The sequence below is a fragment of the Micropterus dolomieu genome, linkage group LG14 (genome assembly GCF_021292245.1).
Source record: "Micropterus dolomieu isolate WLL.071019.BEF.003 ecotype Adirondacks linkage group LG14, ASM2129224v1, whole genome shotgun sequence".
NCBI classification, from domain to species: Eukaryota; Metazoa; Chordata; class Actinopteri; order Centrarchiformes; family Centrarchidae; genus Micropterus; species Micropterus dolomieu.
In genome coordinates, this window is record NC_060163.1 from 12931905 (window position 1) to 12948269 (window position 16365).

The window sequence follows — 16365 nt, forward strand, 5'->3', positions numbered from 1 at the left end:
GTAATTAGGTTTTCAAACCAGAGGCACAAATTGTGATCAGTTGTCTTCTGCGAGGTAGGGACAGGACGACACATTTTTATCACAGACATGCTCCTTCTGTGGATAAATATTCCGTGTTATGAGCTGTTTTTTGGGAGACGAGGGGAGGAGGACGCCCCCCCCGCCCCCCACATCACGTAGTCTAGTTGATTTCACTTTTCATTACACAAACTGCCCCACCCCCCCACCCCCTCCTCCCTGTGATCCACCCTGGAGACTCCCCATCCATCCCAGCACACTGCGCTGGAACAAGGCGCTACAGTCGCTCCTGCAGCCTTCACATAAAATAAAGACATTCTTGGATTTTAGACAAGTGTGCACGTTTGCAAACACGTCGCGCATGTAGAGATGTTCGGTCGCGTGTGATGCTGATTTTTACACCTTGAGAATAACGTTTCCATGATGGCAAAGCCAGAGGCGCTCCGACTGTGTTGAGACAGGCGCTGGATTAAAAAAAGGTCAGTTTGATTAATGCTCATAGCCACCTTTTTGTTTTTGACTGTGTATTCGTCTGTGATGCAGAATTGTCAATCACTGAATTGTATTTCAATGCAATGAGTTAGCTATAAATGCATGAATTCAATACAAGCACCATGTGCCCCCCCCCGCGCTTATGTAGCAGCCTACCTCCACTGACTTCAAATTAGCAGCAGGCTAATTAATGTCCCCACCGCACGCATTTGTCCTTTTGTCTTCATCCTTTTACCTTTGTGCTCTGTGCCAACAACCACCCAGTTAACGCTACACATGAAGGATGATATGTACACACCTGCGCGGCGACTATGACCGCTACTATCGTTTCCACATGAACCTGATTGCATCTGCCGTGCCTTTGTACTCCTCATGTCGTTGTGACCTGCTTTTTTTTTTTTTTTTTTTATTACCTGAGAGAACAGGTCTGCTATTTAAATATGCCCTCACATGAGGTCTGATTTACAGTGGGACATTCGTGTTTTATCGGTTTACCGTGAGCGAAGTCAGTGTATTATAAAGAGGATATCATGATATCGAGCCTGTATCCAAACTAAATCGGCTAAAGCAGAATGTATTTAGGGACTGTATGGAAGTTATTATAATCTTTATTTATAGAGCACTTTTCAAAAACAAGTTACAAAGTGCTTTAAGTATAAAGACAATAATTCCCAAAAAACAATAATACAAAAACAATACAAGATAAAAGCATGAAAACGTTTAAGATAAATATAAAATTAGTAAAATAGAATAAAATAAAAGGGATAAAATAAAGTCAAATAAGGTCGGGAAAGGCTCTCCTATAAAAGTATGTTTTAAGAAGGGACTTAAAAGAGTTCACTGACTCAGCTGACCTGATTTCCTATTAGAGTGAGACCCTTGGCCCTCCCCACCAATATCTCTTAATGTCCCCTGCACTGTACAACTTATCAATAAAGAATTTCAGGTGATATATTTTAATTTAATCCCAATTTACCATTGCACTCCTGTAACACTGTCAGAATCATGTTTGACAGTTAAGTGATCGAAGTTGAAGCACAACCAGAAATATTGTCTGTTTTTTATTCCTTTTGGAACTCTGGCTCCTACTTTACCCAGAATTCACCTACAGTTCAGTCAGATTCTGGTGTTATGCTAGTAGCAGCCAATGCAGAGTTTGCACAGCTCCCTCCGGAGCCACAAATATCTTTAAACAGTTTTTTTTCACGTGTACATTAGTACTACCCAAGATCTGTTTAAAAGAAAACACAATAAAAACTTTGATGTATAAAATAAGTGAAGTTCCCACTTTAATGGAATAAATAATACATTTCACATGGCACTCGAATCAAACAATAGAATATGAAAACATAACACAATGATGTACCCCAAAATATTTTTGAACCAAGAGCTCTGACTTAAAGGTGGGTTAGGCGATTCTAATTTAGTACACATTGTTTTTGTCAGATTCAGCAAATATCTCCTCACGGTCTGCTAGCTGTCCGTTCTGTGTGTGCGCTTAAAGAAAATCTGCCTGCTATTGGTGTGCTGGCTTAGCAGCAACAGTTTGGTAGCCCACAACCTAGCAAACATTGGTTACCTTACTTGCTGTGTCTTTGTTTGCTCTGTAACATGGTATTTGTCATGGTACTGGATTTCTCCAGAATCGAATACCCCACCTTTAACATTGTTATACATTTTAAACTGCTTTCTTTTGAGATGCTGAATAAATATGAGCTACTAGTGAAATATAGCTCGCTTTCTAGAAACAAAGGTTCCTTGTCTATTCGGTTTCCCAACACTACACATTAAGCTTATTAGATCCTTGTTGATTTTTATGAGGAGAATAAACCCCTGATAAAGACTTGTTGTCCTATTATAGCACACACAATTCATCTTTTTTATGTAGATATTTGATGTTTATTTTCTTTTGTTTAGAATGAAATAAAATGTAACTTTGGGTTAGAAAAAGTCAAAGGGCCCTCTCCTCTTATCCCAAAAAAGAAATAACAATCCTCTTCCTTTTCAATCCCCCCCCCCCAAAGAATTTTTGTACAATCCCTAAGCAGATGGGAGAGAGCAGCTTCTGTTAACAAAGACTGTGAAAACCATTTTCTGGCCCTCAGGTGTAACTACAGGCAGCAAACACAGGACTGGACCACACGCAGAGGCTTCATTTTGATGTCAGCATGGCTGTGAACATGATGCCATGTCCCGCCATTTGGCCAGGGGAGGAACAACCATCACTGCTGGACCAGGAGGGCGCTCTGTTGAGCCAAGCTCCTGTCTCCGAGCCATGCCCACCAGTCAGAGGTGAAGAACTCATCCACAGCAGCGGCAGCCCGGCCAGCACAAGGGCGCCTCGCAGCAAATCCAAAGGAGAGCTAGTCATAGTCATCAACGAGAAGCTCAAGAACAGTAAGTGACTGACGTTGACCTCTGATTAAGGGCAGTCCATACAACCGCTTAGTCAGCTCACTCAGGGAAAGTCAGATTCCAGTGCACGAAGGAGCTCCTGGGAGAGCATGCACACATTTGCCTCTTTCCAGTGTATCAAACATTTGCCCTTGCCTTTTTCGTCCCAAATGTGTAGGTAATGGGATGCACGCAGCGCCTGCAGAGAACACCTCTCCCGTCATCTCCTCTCCTCCCAGAAGGCAACACTCCATCTCTTACCCCCATCACAGCAAGACCAGGAAGGGGAGCAGAGCGAGTTCCATCGCCTACACTGCCTTCTCGCCCAGGCCGTCGCTTTCTCGCCACTCCAGCATTGCTACCAACCCACCTTTGGACCGGACCAAAGTTAAAGACTACCTCTTCCTGTCTGTGCTTGCCTGCTTCTGCCCCGTCTGGCCCATCAACATAGTGGGATTCGTCTACTCTATCATGGTAAGAACAGGAACCTTTGTCTGGCTTCTTTTGTCTTCTTTTTTTTAATATTTTGAATAAACGTAGTTTAGTATCATCATTATTATTTAGTACTAAGTATCATTATCAAACCAAAGTTAACAGATGGTTCAATCTTCTCCTTCAGTCCAAGAACAGTCTTGAGCAGGGAAACCTGGATGGCGCCGTGCGCCTGGGACGTGTTGCCAAGATGCTCTCGATGGTGTCACTAGTAGGAGGGACGGTCATTATCATCGCCTGCATTGTCAACCTGGCCAGTGAGTGTCCCAAATCTGACCTTTAAACCTTAACCTCACCTTTTTATTACCCCATGTGTAGTTGCGCAGGGCTGATTCGTCCCCCTGCTGCTGTTGCTTTTTTATTCCATCACAATATATTATTTAGCTCTGTTAGCACAATCTGACTGTAATCACTGATGTTATTACCGTCCATGTTTGCACAATACTGCACTAGTTAAAATGCCAACAATAGTCTTTATACACAGCGGCACTTTAACCTTTAGGAACTATGTCAACGCTACACAAAGATCAGAGCGCATTAATCACATTTGCATCAGTCAAATCTACATTTCATGACGTTTATTTGCACGGGTGGCCTCCAGCCGCCAGCTGTAACCAACTGCATGCCTCAGATTTCTGTGTGTATCTGTAGAGTGATACGTAGTCTGTTATATGCCTTGTACCTTGTTGCTTGTACAAAACGTGAAATCCGTATGTCTATATGTACCATATGTATACATATATAATGTATGTCAGTGTGTGATTTGTCGACGCGCAACAAGACAAATAAATGTACATTTATTGTACCTAAATAAAATAAAGGATTCTGATAAGATAAAACATCAGTGATTATTACTTTTTAGTGACTTGTAAAGAGAGGGACTAGTATTTGTCTTTTGCAGTGCTGTCTATTTGAATACATGAAGGGCCAGTCAGTTAAATGATTTTTTGCCTTTTCACTTCAGTTCAAGCAAATACTTAACTGCACTTTGTTTTTGAGTGCACACAGTCGCAGCCTGTTGGGTCTCATTAAGCCAAGAGATGTCCTAATTAACTTAATGACTGGAAGAGCAACTTGAGTTTAAGGGCTCTGGGACTCAACGCCCGTTGTTTTTCTCATGATATAACTGTCCTCTGTGGTCTGTGAAAGTTTATACATCCATATTAAGTTGCAGAATAGCTCTTCAACTAATATGCTTCCTTTTCTTTTTTTAGTAAATGTGAAAACCTGAGTTTCATCCCAGGATGAAACTGGATAAGGCAACTGACCATCTGGCCCGCACCTGCACCACCGTCTTTACCGCCTAGTCATTACCTGGATGTGTGACAAATATGCACCCGATATACAGTGCTTACTTGTATTTCTGTAATCCATATAAATCCCTCTTGCTAACTGAAGAAAATAAAATATGCAAATGCTGCTGCTCTGAGTCAGGGTTGGGGGGTTGTCCACCTCATGATAGATGGAGAAGGGAGGAGACAGTCTAATCAGTCCCTTCGTATTCTGGTCAACACACTCTTGAAAGACACAAACTCTCCCAGAATCCCATCACTTGCAGAACTGATTCAGACAAGGTGGACTAGAAAATGGGGAGACCAGTGGAGATGGTTACAGAACGTAAAACAGGCAGGATTTCCTCCCAGCAGTCCCAACAAAATGTCCGCCAAGTCCATCCTTCACTGCACCGACGACAGGATGCATCAGCTTGCCGTTAAACCCCCCCGGATATGTGGAGAGGCTCTGGGATTTGTGTTGCTTTGGAAATGACAGAGCAGAAATACATCCAATTCCCTCACAGAGAAGAAACAATTTCAATCATAGTATGCCCGCTAGTTTCAGACTCTCCTCTGCGTGGTTCTCCTGCCATACATCTTGTGTTTGAGAGTGAGGGCACTGGTGGTGAAAGAGGATGAAAAAGAGGCTTACCGAGGACTAGCTATGGGTGCTAAAAGGGAAGGGATTATGGAAAGTCTATGAAGAAGCCACAGTCATCACTGCAAGGAAAAATATGTGCCAAAAAAAAGTTTCTTGCTAAAGACCCTACTCTGATCACAGAATTCCTGTTGTAGAGAGAAACATCAAAAGTGTTTTTACTCTGCTGCAACTTTACTGTATATCCGCTCGACACCACTGACCACTGTGAGCCAGAAAAGGCTTCATGTTCACACAGAAAAACTGTAGCAAGATACATCAAACGTTCAATTTACAGTGAAGCAAATTATACTTTGTCATCTTCAAACTACCTTTTGATAATGTTTGTAAAGCATTGTTTTGAAACAAAGATTTCTTAATGTGATGCCCTTGAAAGTGCTGTGCTGCAATTGACAGATGGTGGTAGTATTGTGTGCATATGGGCATCTGCTATTTGGTTAACAAATTAAATTGATTGTCATTGCAGTCAAAGTTGTGGTTGTAGCCTCAGTCTGGATCCACAGGTAGACTGTACTTTCAAACCAGACAGATGGTGGCATTTTTGTCCCTTGTAAAACCCCTAAAACAGCAAAAACATGAATATTTGTCTGTTTTGTTGTCATACACAGGAGGATGCTGTCTTTTGATAATTAATTTGTAAAACACTGGTTCAGGGGAGCATAGTTTTATGGGTGATATGAATAGCAGTAGCCTACTGTGGAGAACACATTTTTAAATCTGCTTTATTATTGTTGTTGTTGTTGTTTTTGTTATTGTTATTATTATTATTATCATCAGTATATCTTGTGTGTATCCTTACCTTACCTCTAATCTGTAACTACCTGTGATTCTCACTGTGATCTAAAACAACCTGGTTTCATCAAGAATGGATAAAACTCCTTATATACTGTATCCTGGATTATGAATTATGTACAGAAAGGCCACAGTTTCTCACACCTGCAGACAGTTTTCTGTAATTATTAATTAGGCATTTTTCCCTCTGTTAGTACTTAAAATGTAAATTTAATTGTAATCAACAGTTGATGTATTCTGCAGATATAAATCTCAATATTGTGATAATGCTCTAGTCGATATGAGTTAGCATTAAGTAGTTATGATCTAACGTAGACACAGAAACCGTCGGCTAGCCTCCTGACAGTCATTGTATTACCACCAGGCTTCTATAATCTTTGTGGATGTTGGCATGTTGTTGATTTTTATTCATGTATGATGATTGAAGTTGAAAATGACAAAGATAAGTTGGCACTTGGAAAATTATATTTCTGCAGCACATTCATAATAAAGACAATGCATGCAACGTGATTTTTTTGTTGTTCTGAAGGGACAGAGAGTGGCAGTAGCAAAGACTAAAGAGATTATGTTTTTGTGGGAAAGAATGAGTGTTGAAAGTGAGAGGAAGCAGATGAGAGCAAAAAAATAGGGCAGTGTTAATGTAGTTGTCTGTACTGTGATAGTGTAAGCTGCAGGGATCAGGCAGTAGAGCGGAGGCAGCAGGAAGAACAAAATGCTGAAGGGAGAGGCCCCCAGCCAAGGAAATGAGCGGCTGTAATGAGGACTAAAGCCTCAGATGACTTCAACAAAATCAAAGCAAAACATCTCTCATTATTTTCTCTGAGGTTTATTTAAAATCCCTTTCAGAAGCCATGATCAACCAATAATACCTATTTTATAATTATGAGCATCCGGAACGAGAACAGTGACTGGGCAAAACATCTTTGGAATATCTTAAAGAAAAAGGAAAGTGTTTTTATAGCAGATTTTTACATCCAAACTGTCGGTATTGAACAGCTTTATCAGTGGCGATTTGAGACCATTGTTAGGGGAGTTGAAGCAGCTAATTTTTTTTTTTTTTTGTCCTCTAACGTTAGATTTTGGAGAAGTCAGAGAAGGGAGAACCACTTAACCTACAGTTTCATATGGCTTTTCTTACATTAAACGGGTTCAATGTCCCTAAATACTGACATTTCTCAGTTTCTAATGTTTTCCCTAATGATCGCGACCCACGCTGGCCGATCGGTCAGCTACAGCAGAACAGTTTGTGTGTCCGTCGGCCAAACCACTATTTTCAACATTGAGGGAGGATACGAGCGGCCCCTCGCAACTTGGACTGATCCTCGTTTTTGATGAATTCCGATTGGCTCAACGGCGCCGATCGAAGGAGTTCACTTTCCAACTGGGGAGTTTAATCCAAAACCTTTAGCACCGATTTGCTAAATTTTGTCAGGGCTGAACTCAGCCAGGATTGTGTGACAAGTGCAACAGAGAGGGGGGCAAAAGAACGTTCATCTCCCTCGTTCTCCATTCATCCTTTTACTTTACTTTAGCTTGTTGGATGACAGCTGACTTTAATAACATCAGGTCCAGTGCAGCTGACCTGCCGCCCAGTCGCGCATTCACGCCAAGGATGGTTAGTTAATTTAGTTAGTAACTGTAAAAATATTTTGGATATAGGTAATCCGTTACACTACTAGTTACTTGGAAAATGAGTACAATGAGAAAAGTGATATTAGTACAGTTCCTGCGCAACACTGCAAACGGTATGAAATTAGTTTTATTTAATGTTAGAATATTATACTTATAGAAATATTTTTTAGGCCTACTTCACAGATTCTGTGCAACCAAATAAAGATTTTTTTAAACAATTACATAATACTGACAAATTAAACTCAATCAGCAACAGAAAACTACTTTTAACACCAACTCTGGGGGAGCAAACACCAGCCTACAGCTCCACATTGCTGTCTGACCCTAACTGGTCCACTGACCCTATAGGTGTAGTTATATAGCTATAGTGTTGTTAAAAACTTTTTGAAAAATAGCACCATGAGATGCTAACTAACAAATGAAAAATCTCTGAGAAAGGTTGATTTGCACAAAGAAAACATGCAATGCCATTTAGTTTTCCCTCATATAAAAAAAAAGACATTTCCACCGTAAATTTGAGCAGAAAGTGTCTCCAGAATGCAGGAAATTACGAATTTAATGCTCGAAACCTTCTGGGGGAGGACCCGCAGACCCCCCTCACATATATTTCAGCATCAAATATTTAATCCAAATAGTACTAAAGATCTTCTTGTCTTGTTCTGGGGCATTGTCACGTCTCATGACCCAAATGTATCATCACGCCCCTAATCTGAACCCTTATGTCCTCACCACTTTTCAACACAAAGTGACGCCCTTGACTGACCCACTCCGCTCTGCACCAGCTCCTCTCTATTAGGCCTACTTATTCTCTCCACCAATTAGTTAACACTTTTGCAAGATAATTGTATGGATGCTCATTCTCATCAGGCGCTGAGCACCCCTAAAGGTCTGATCCTAGAATCACCCCTGAGCTGTATACTAACCATAGTCTGTATATAAAAAGTCGTAGCGTGTTCTACACTACAATAGCCGACTGACAGATTAACAGTATCATACTATTTATTTAAACCAGCATTGCGACATGAAGTTGATTAGCCAAGACAGGAAATTAATCTGCAACTATTTTGATAATTAAGTCATTTTACAAGAATCAAGAGTCAGCCGTGCAATAAGGTTATTCTTAAACACAGCAGTGCTTGGAGCTAAATGCTAACATCAGCATGCTAACAGTTTCACAATAATGAAATGTTATAATGCTGATGTTTAGCAGGGACAATGTGTACCATCTTAGTTTAGCGTGTTAGCATGCTAACATCTGCTAACTAGCACAAAACACAAAGAACAGTGGAAGATGAGGCAATGTCTCTCTCAATGTTTGCAATTATAGTGAATAAAGTATCGGACCGATAACAATGTCGACCTGTTGATGGCGCTAGAGAAAAAGTTAGTGGATCACCAAGTCTGTTAGGATTTGTCCTCTGGGAACCATGAATGTTTACAACTTCCAGCTGTCAATCTATCCAATAGTTGTCAATGTTGTTGAGATATTTCCGTCAAAGAGGTGGAATGACGAGAGTCACGCTACTACATAGGTGTCATTTACGCTGGGGACGCTGGGGACATGTCCCCACCACTTTTTTAAATGGCTCATTTTGTTCCCATCATTTTTTTTAAAGCATAATTTGTTTTGTTTTTAAAAACATTCTGAAATGTAGCTTGCAGTTAAATAACAAATGAAAACGCTTTTAGGAAGGTTTATTTCCATATTAAGACAACATGCAATGCAATTAAAATATAGAAGAAACAAATGTGCATTGTCCCAAAAAAGTAGATTAAGCTTAAAAAAAACAAAACAAGCTACTGATTATAAAATGACCCTAGAATGTGCATGCACCAATCAGTAACTTTAACAACTTCTTGACAGTTTCTTTTTGGCCAAGTTTTCTGTTCTCTCCCTGTGAGCATGACAAAAGCTGCACTGCATTATATTCTATTATATTTATATATTTTGAAATGTCACGTGCCACCTGAATTTTGTGTTTCCTTTTACATAAATAAAAACTTTTAAAAATTTTAAATTGGTTCAGAAACTTTCACCAGAATGCAGGAAATGTGTTTAAAAGTGATCAAAATTTCCTGGGGGAGGTCCATCCAAACCCCACACTTATATATCTTGGAACTGAGGATATCTTTAGAACAATGTTTATGGATGTTTTCCTCTCGTTCTTGTGAATCTCATATCACCTATCATGATGTCTCATGAGCTAAGTGTCTCTTCACACCCCTAATCTGAGCCCCTATGTCCTCACCGCTTTTCAACACAAAGTGAAGCCCTTGCACTACTAGCATGGTTAAAAAATGCCAAACAGTACCTTGTTCCAGCTTGTTAAATGTAACAAGTTGTTGCTTTTCCTTGTCTTACATTATAGTAAAATGATTGTTTGGGCTTTGGGCTGCTGGCTGGACAAAACTTTGGAGACGTCATCTTGGCTTCTAGGAAACTATGATGGGCACATTACTTTATTATTTATAAACTAAATGATTAATCAATAGTGAAGAAATTAGTTGCAGTCCTAATTTTAATGTCACGGTGTAATATTATTTGCTGGGAACAAAATCTTATATATGTTACATGGAAATAAATAAAAGTCCTGGGCTTGAAAAGGAATAAAGAGATGCACAGCTCCCAGTGAAGAAAGTGCTCTGTTGTAATAATGAACATACAACAATACTGTACACACAAAATAAACATGATTCAGTGTATACATTTTCTTAAGAAAACCTTGTTTATGTGGGAATTTCCGGGAGCTCACAGCGAAAAAAAATCCACCATATTAGCAGAAATATGACAGCACTCACAACATCTGACAACAGCAAATTCCCCCTCACCAATGTTAACATTTTGACAGCGAAAGGTATTTTTCTTTGTTGTCAGCTAATTTAATTGTAGGTATACAGTAGAGTACCGCTCGGAAGGGATTCAGCATACCAGACAGGGTCACATCCAGATGCAGTAAGTGGGTCAGGGATTATCCAGCTGGGTCACATAAACACTGAGGCTGTGAGTCAGCTTGGCAGCGTTCGGATGCATCATGATCATCCTGTCAGTCCGCATAGGAAATAACAACGTAATGAGATATTCTGACCTGTGGCAATGCTGTTCTATTGGCCTGCTTAATTTGCAAAGAGAACTAGAGCTGGAAACACAATCATTATGAGTGTGAATTAATGCTTGGATGGACTGTTGTGGATTTTGGAAAGAGGAATTAATTTGAAAATATGGGGTGAAAAATATGAGTGCATTTTTAAAACACAAAGACACGCTTGTGAAAATTTCCACACCAAAGAAAGAGACTAAATTAAAGGCCTTGACAATCAGAGACTTTCCCATTTGTTGTCAACCCTGTGAATTATTTAATCCACTCTTATGAGAACTTTTTATTTTAAGTCACAGTGCTTAATCTGACACATTTTGACTATTTGCTGTCAAGAGCTGTGTAGCCACCAGTGACACATTAACCTTTTTCAACAGCAGTGTAACTAATAACTTTAATTACGACTGCACTCCATTTAGCTGCTTCAGTTCCAGGACCTTGGTATTTTGAATTCTGGCTCACCGGTAGGGGCTTATGAATAAACCTAAATGGAATGGAGCTATAATTAATATTATTTGTTACATCTGTGCTTTTTTCTGCTATGACGTCATAATGTCCTGAAAAAGGTCAATCATGTGCTAAACTGGTCTCTTCCACGGCAGACATTTTGAATTGTCATAGCAGGAAAAGTACTAATAACATTAACGATTACGGGGAGCGAGCATGCACAATACCGGGAGCAGCTAAAAATTACTTTCACTAGAGCTCGCTCTCAGATTTTCGAGAGTCTTAGCTTTGTCACACTAAAGGGGGCAGCCATTGAAAGGGTAACATGTTATAAGTATCTTGGTATAGAGATGGACGACAAATTAGCTTTCAGTGTACACAAAGATAAGCTTTTAAAGAAACTCAGGCCAAAATGAGTTTTTTTCGTAACAAGTCCTGATTCTCCTCTGAAGCTAGGAAGATACTTGTTCAAGCCACCTTATTGTCTGTGATTGATTATGGGGATCTGTTGTACATGCATGCAGTATTATCTCTGCTAGCAGAACTAGATTCTGCCTACCATGCAGCGTTATGCTTTATCACAAATGCCAGATCTTCCATCCATCATTGTAGTTTATACGAAATGGCCTTCTCTAGCTACAAAGAGACCGTTACTTTTGTGTGTTTTTAACTACAAGGCAACCCTGTGCAAATCACCAAGTTACCTTTGTAGCCTCATAACTTTGCGGTCAGTAGCTACCAAACACCATCTAGTAGGCTACTGCTTTTAAAAGTCCCCAGGGTTTTTTTCTAAGTTTGGAAATACTGCCTTTTCATATTGTGCACCCTGAACATGAAACTCCTTACAAAATATTCTCCTGTTACAGACTTTCCTGGTTGCATGTGTCCTTAAGGAGGAATGTAGATGTTTCCCATAAGCTGGATTCTTTAAGTGTATGGGTGTCATGGAAAGTGTTTTAATGTATTGTATTGTCTCAAGGTCTCCCTTGAAAAAGACAATATATCTCAGTGGGCTTCTTCCTTGTTAAATAAAGGTTAAGAAAAAAGAAAGGAGAAAATTGGAATTCAGCCATCATTCATTAAATCGTTTACGCCTGTGCTTCTCCATGCAAAAATGTCTGCAGTATAAAAGGCCAATTGTTGCCTGTTGATTTTCACACTTTGTTAAATTGTTAAATCTATGGTTCAGATGTTTTCTAACATAATCTACAATTGTTTTTGTCTAAAGACATCATTAATAATGCATGTAATCTGTCAACAGTAAGAGGTTTGCCATACAGTGCCTTATGTTTGTCATCTTCAAAATGAGAATTAATTATGAATAATTTATTTTCATCATTTGCATATTTAAACTCACCAGTTGTAATCTAATTGCAATTTACCACCTACCACATATCCAAGTGGACAGAAATCCTCTCCAACACCTGAATGCAGTGTTGGAAGAAGTATCCAGGTCCTTTACTTAAGTGAAAGTAGCAATACCACAATGTGAAAATACTCCACGACAAGTAAAAGTCCTTCAATCAAAACCCTACTTAGCAAATTTACTTAAAGTATCAAAAGTAAAATACTCAAAATGCAGAAAAATGGTCGCTGACAGTGTTTTACTATTATATACGATGCTTTTGGATTAATGTTATTTCTGCATTAATGTGTATGTTGCATTTTACTTCTCTAGTTGTTTAAGGTTGAGCTAATTTGAAATACTTTATATACTGTTGGGTAGTTTAATCTACAGCAATGCATCTTTTCTGTAAGATCATCAAATGTTTGTGGCTTACCTGTGAGAACCAATCTCTAAAAAAAACAAACCTTTTCACGACCTCAGACAAACCACCTTGTCTCCGACTTTATGACCATTTATTCATGCACAGTAGAAGTTTAAAAATGCATAAAATTAAAATACTTAAGTAAAGTACAAGTACCTCAAATTTGTAAATGTACTTAGTTATATTCAAACTCTGCCTGAATGTGTGCAGTCTGAGGGAACCTGGTTTCTACACAACCAGGTACTTTTTAGGTACTTGGACAAGCATCACAATCCTTATATACTATACAGACAGTACAGGCTGCATCGAAGCTGGGTAAGTTATACAATTAGAGGACCACAAAAAATTTATTTGTCTGTGAGAATGAACAGCTGATTGAAAAGTTCACAACAACAGTCACATAAAAAAATAATTCACAACCTAGGCCTATATAGCACAAAAGAGATAGCAAACTCTTCGTAAAACATGTTTTGAATGTGGTGCTGGTATGAAGGCAGTGTTTGTCTCCTGAATTACTCCAAGTAGAGGGTACAAAAAATTTTGTTTTCCCAAAATTTGAACAGTTAACTTCCCCACTATTAAGCATGTTAACAAAGGGTGACAGGACATTTAGCTAACCCGTGCAAGTCTACTCATAGATCTACTTAAGAACTGTGTTATATAATCCTATAATTCTATAATTGAGTACAGCTGGGATTGGCTCCAGCCCCCCGCGACCCTGAACGCAGGATAAGCGACTGACGATGGATGGATGGATGGATGGATGGATGGATATAACTGAATACCTTTATAATATCTGCATGAAGCTTATTGACTTAATAGAAATATGATGTGAGCTTCAGGCTCATACTTGGCCTGTTATTATTACTGTGCAGCCCTTATGCATCATTTCAGCATCCTCTGCTAGCTGTTAACTTTTCATCCCAATCCTGGCTAGGTGGCAGTAATGTGCTCGTTATTGGCTCTTTAATGAAACCTACTCATCATCATAGAGTGGATTCATGACTGACATGGCCCTCCTGTGGTGAAATATCACTATAATATTTCTATCAAGGCTCTTAGTTTGTCTGCATTATCCTAGAGGGACCCACTGTGGTGTCTTCTGTCCTCTTTTCTGTCTTTTATCTTCAGTAGCAGCAGCCTTTTCATACGTTGACTTTTTATTATGCCGACAGTTTTATTGTTATGAGTTGACCATGCAAAGATTACAAACATTAGTAGTTTTAATAGTTACCAACAGTAGCTTGATAACATAGGCTGAAATAACAAGGTCTTTGTTTGTGAATGTTTATTAAAATCAAAACCATTTCAGAGCATCAGACAGCCAGATGGTTAGTGCTGAAATTCACTATTCTGTGACGCGGTGTGCTACCAGTAGCTTTCATCATTATGCATCATGTGTTTACTCAATCAAAAGTAATGCTTGCACTTGTCCCTGCTGAGAGGACACGGCTTGGGTTTAAATACATGTTTGTGGTTTCATAGAAATCTGCTTTTTTTAGATTAATCCTCCCTGAGCACTAACTAAAATAATTTTTTAACAGTTGTCATTGTGGCATTTCATTTATCTTCTTTTAAGCTCATCCAATGAACGAGTTTTATTCTGATAAATTCTTGTTTAATACAGTCTATGATTCTTCCATCTTTTAGATGTCACTGCAGTTTCTGACACTGAGGATTATTTGAATTTAATTTAACATCTTTATTGCTAGGTGGCCATCTGGTATTGTTTTAGATGCAGATCCAACTCAAAAAGGTTGAAATCTAAATGTTTACTTTCCTCTTCAAGTCCCCCCCCCCCCCCCCCCCCCCCTTTTTTTTTTTTTTTTTTTTACATTAATCTAAGTTTAGATCATTGAACAAAATCAGCAGTTCAGTTGCAGCTCTCTAAAATGGATAAGATTAGATATTTGCTATTTGCAAAGTCTCATTCATGTTTTTTTCAAATGTAGAATATTGCAATTCTGTATCTATGTTTACATAAAGTCTTTCAAAAGTACTTCACAAAACCACAAACCTCTCTCAAGTTTCAGCAGGAGTGTGTGCGTGCGTGTGTGTGTGTGTGTGTGTAACCCCATTATTAGCATCTCCATATTTGCTGCCTGTGGATTAAGATTTAAATGATCACTTTTAAGGTGATATGTGGTTTGGGTCTGAATATCTCCTTTCTCCTTAAGTCTGAGTGCAGCCTGCAGATACTTATTGGTTGTTGTTAGTTAAAGACTTAAAACCTGGATGACCTGCAGGAGGAGAATAATAAAGAAAGATCTAAATCTTATTTTATAGTTCTTTAAACAAGACTAAAAGTCTACAACCACAGCAGCTCTTTAAGACTTAGGCTAAATGCTAACATCGGCATGCTAACATAACAATATTAAGCAGGTATGCTGTTTAGTGTTTACCATCTTAGTTTAGCGTGTTAGCCATTTGCTAATTACTATAAAACACCAGCCCTACAGCCGAGGCTGAGTGTAAATGTCTTCTTTTGAAATTAATTGGTCATAAAGCAAAATATTGGACAAATAAATATTTAGCTGATAAAAAAGTTCACCAAAGTTATTAAAGTTAAACCTTACAGGGACATGAATGTCTGCACCATATTGCATGGCAGTCCATGGCTGTGAAGACATTTCACTCAAAACCACAAATGTGTGGGGATCACCGGAGTGAGTAGGATTCGTCTTCTGGGGATCATGGATGTCTGTACAACTATCTCATAGCTGTTTAGAAATTTCAGTCTGGAAGTGGTGAACCAGCCAATCAGCCATCTTTAATTTAAATAATTTTGTATTTTGTGAGGATTTTTGTGCTCCATGTTATTGTTGCCTACCTGCATTGTGACATGTGTAATGTGTATAGATAAGTGTAATAATATAACTTTTAATATTACACCCTATATATTGGTTTTGGCATGTTGCTTTTGGAAAGTGTTCTAAAAGTTTATTATTAGTTGTATTTATATTAATATTAGTGGTATCACCATCATGAAGACAGTGTTGGTGTAGTGACAGGACCAGCAGAGGACAGACATCTGTGGTGTTTGTCAGTCGGACCAAGAGCACAGGGACGGAGGTGTAGGAACAAACAATGACTAAGATGAAACAGTAGCAACGTCCTCTGATTTCACAAAGAGCTTATTTTCCACTCAGAGCACGAGAAAATGCACAGTAATCAAAAACTTTACAGCTGCAACCCCCACATCTAAATTCTAGAATGAGTCTCTTTCCCGACATGCATGACTCTGCTTCTGACTCAGACACTCGGTCAGCTCGTGGTCAGCCTTGCAGTTTGATTCTCTATAC

The 16365-nt window shown here is 39.0% G+C and overlaps 1 protein-coding gene across 1 annotated transcript; it reads left to right on the forward strand.

The window, feature by feature from the left end:
• Positions 1–283: 283 nt before the first annotated feature.
• On the forward strand, positions 284–6601 carry prrt2 (proline-rich transmembrane protein 2). Its single transcript, XM_046069210.1, has 5 exons — positions 284–497; positions 2616–2907; positions 3083–3378; positions 3524–3653; positions 4611–6601. Exons 2-5 carry the CDS (start codon positions 2679–2681, stop codon positions 4625–4627), a joined length of 672 nt encoding a protein of 223 aa, XP_045925166.1. The 5' UTR covers positions 284–497; positions 2616–2678; the 3' UTR covers positions 4628–6601.
• The last annotated feature ends 9764 nt before the right edge of the window (positions 6602–16365 follow it).

What these genes read in the sequence shown, in the direction of transcription:
- prrt2 (XM_046069210.1), top strand. Translation starts at nt 2,679, where the DNA reads ATGGCTGTGAACATGATGCCATGTCCCGCCATTTGGCCAGGGGAGGAA. An exon ending in CAACGAGAAGCTCAAGAACA is followed by an intron (nt 2,908 to 3,082) that starts GTAAGTGACTGA and finishes CCAAATGTGTAG; the next exon opens with GTAATGGGATGCACGCAGCG. An exon ending in GATTCGTCTACTCTATCATG is followed by an intron (nt 3,379 to 3,523) that starts GTAAGAACAGGA and finishes CTTCTCCTTCAG; the next exon opens with TCCAAGAACAGTCTTGAGCA.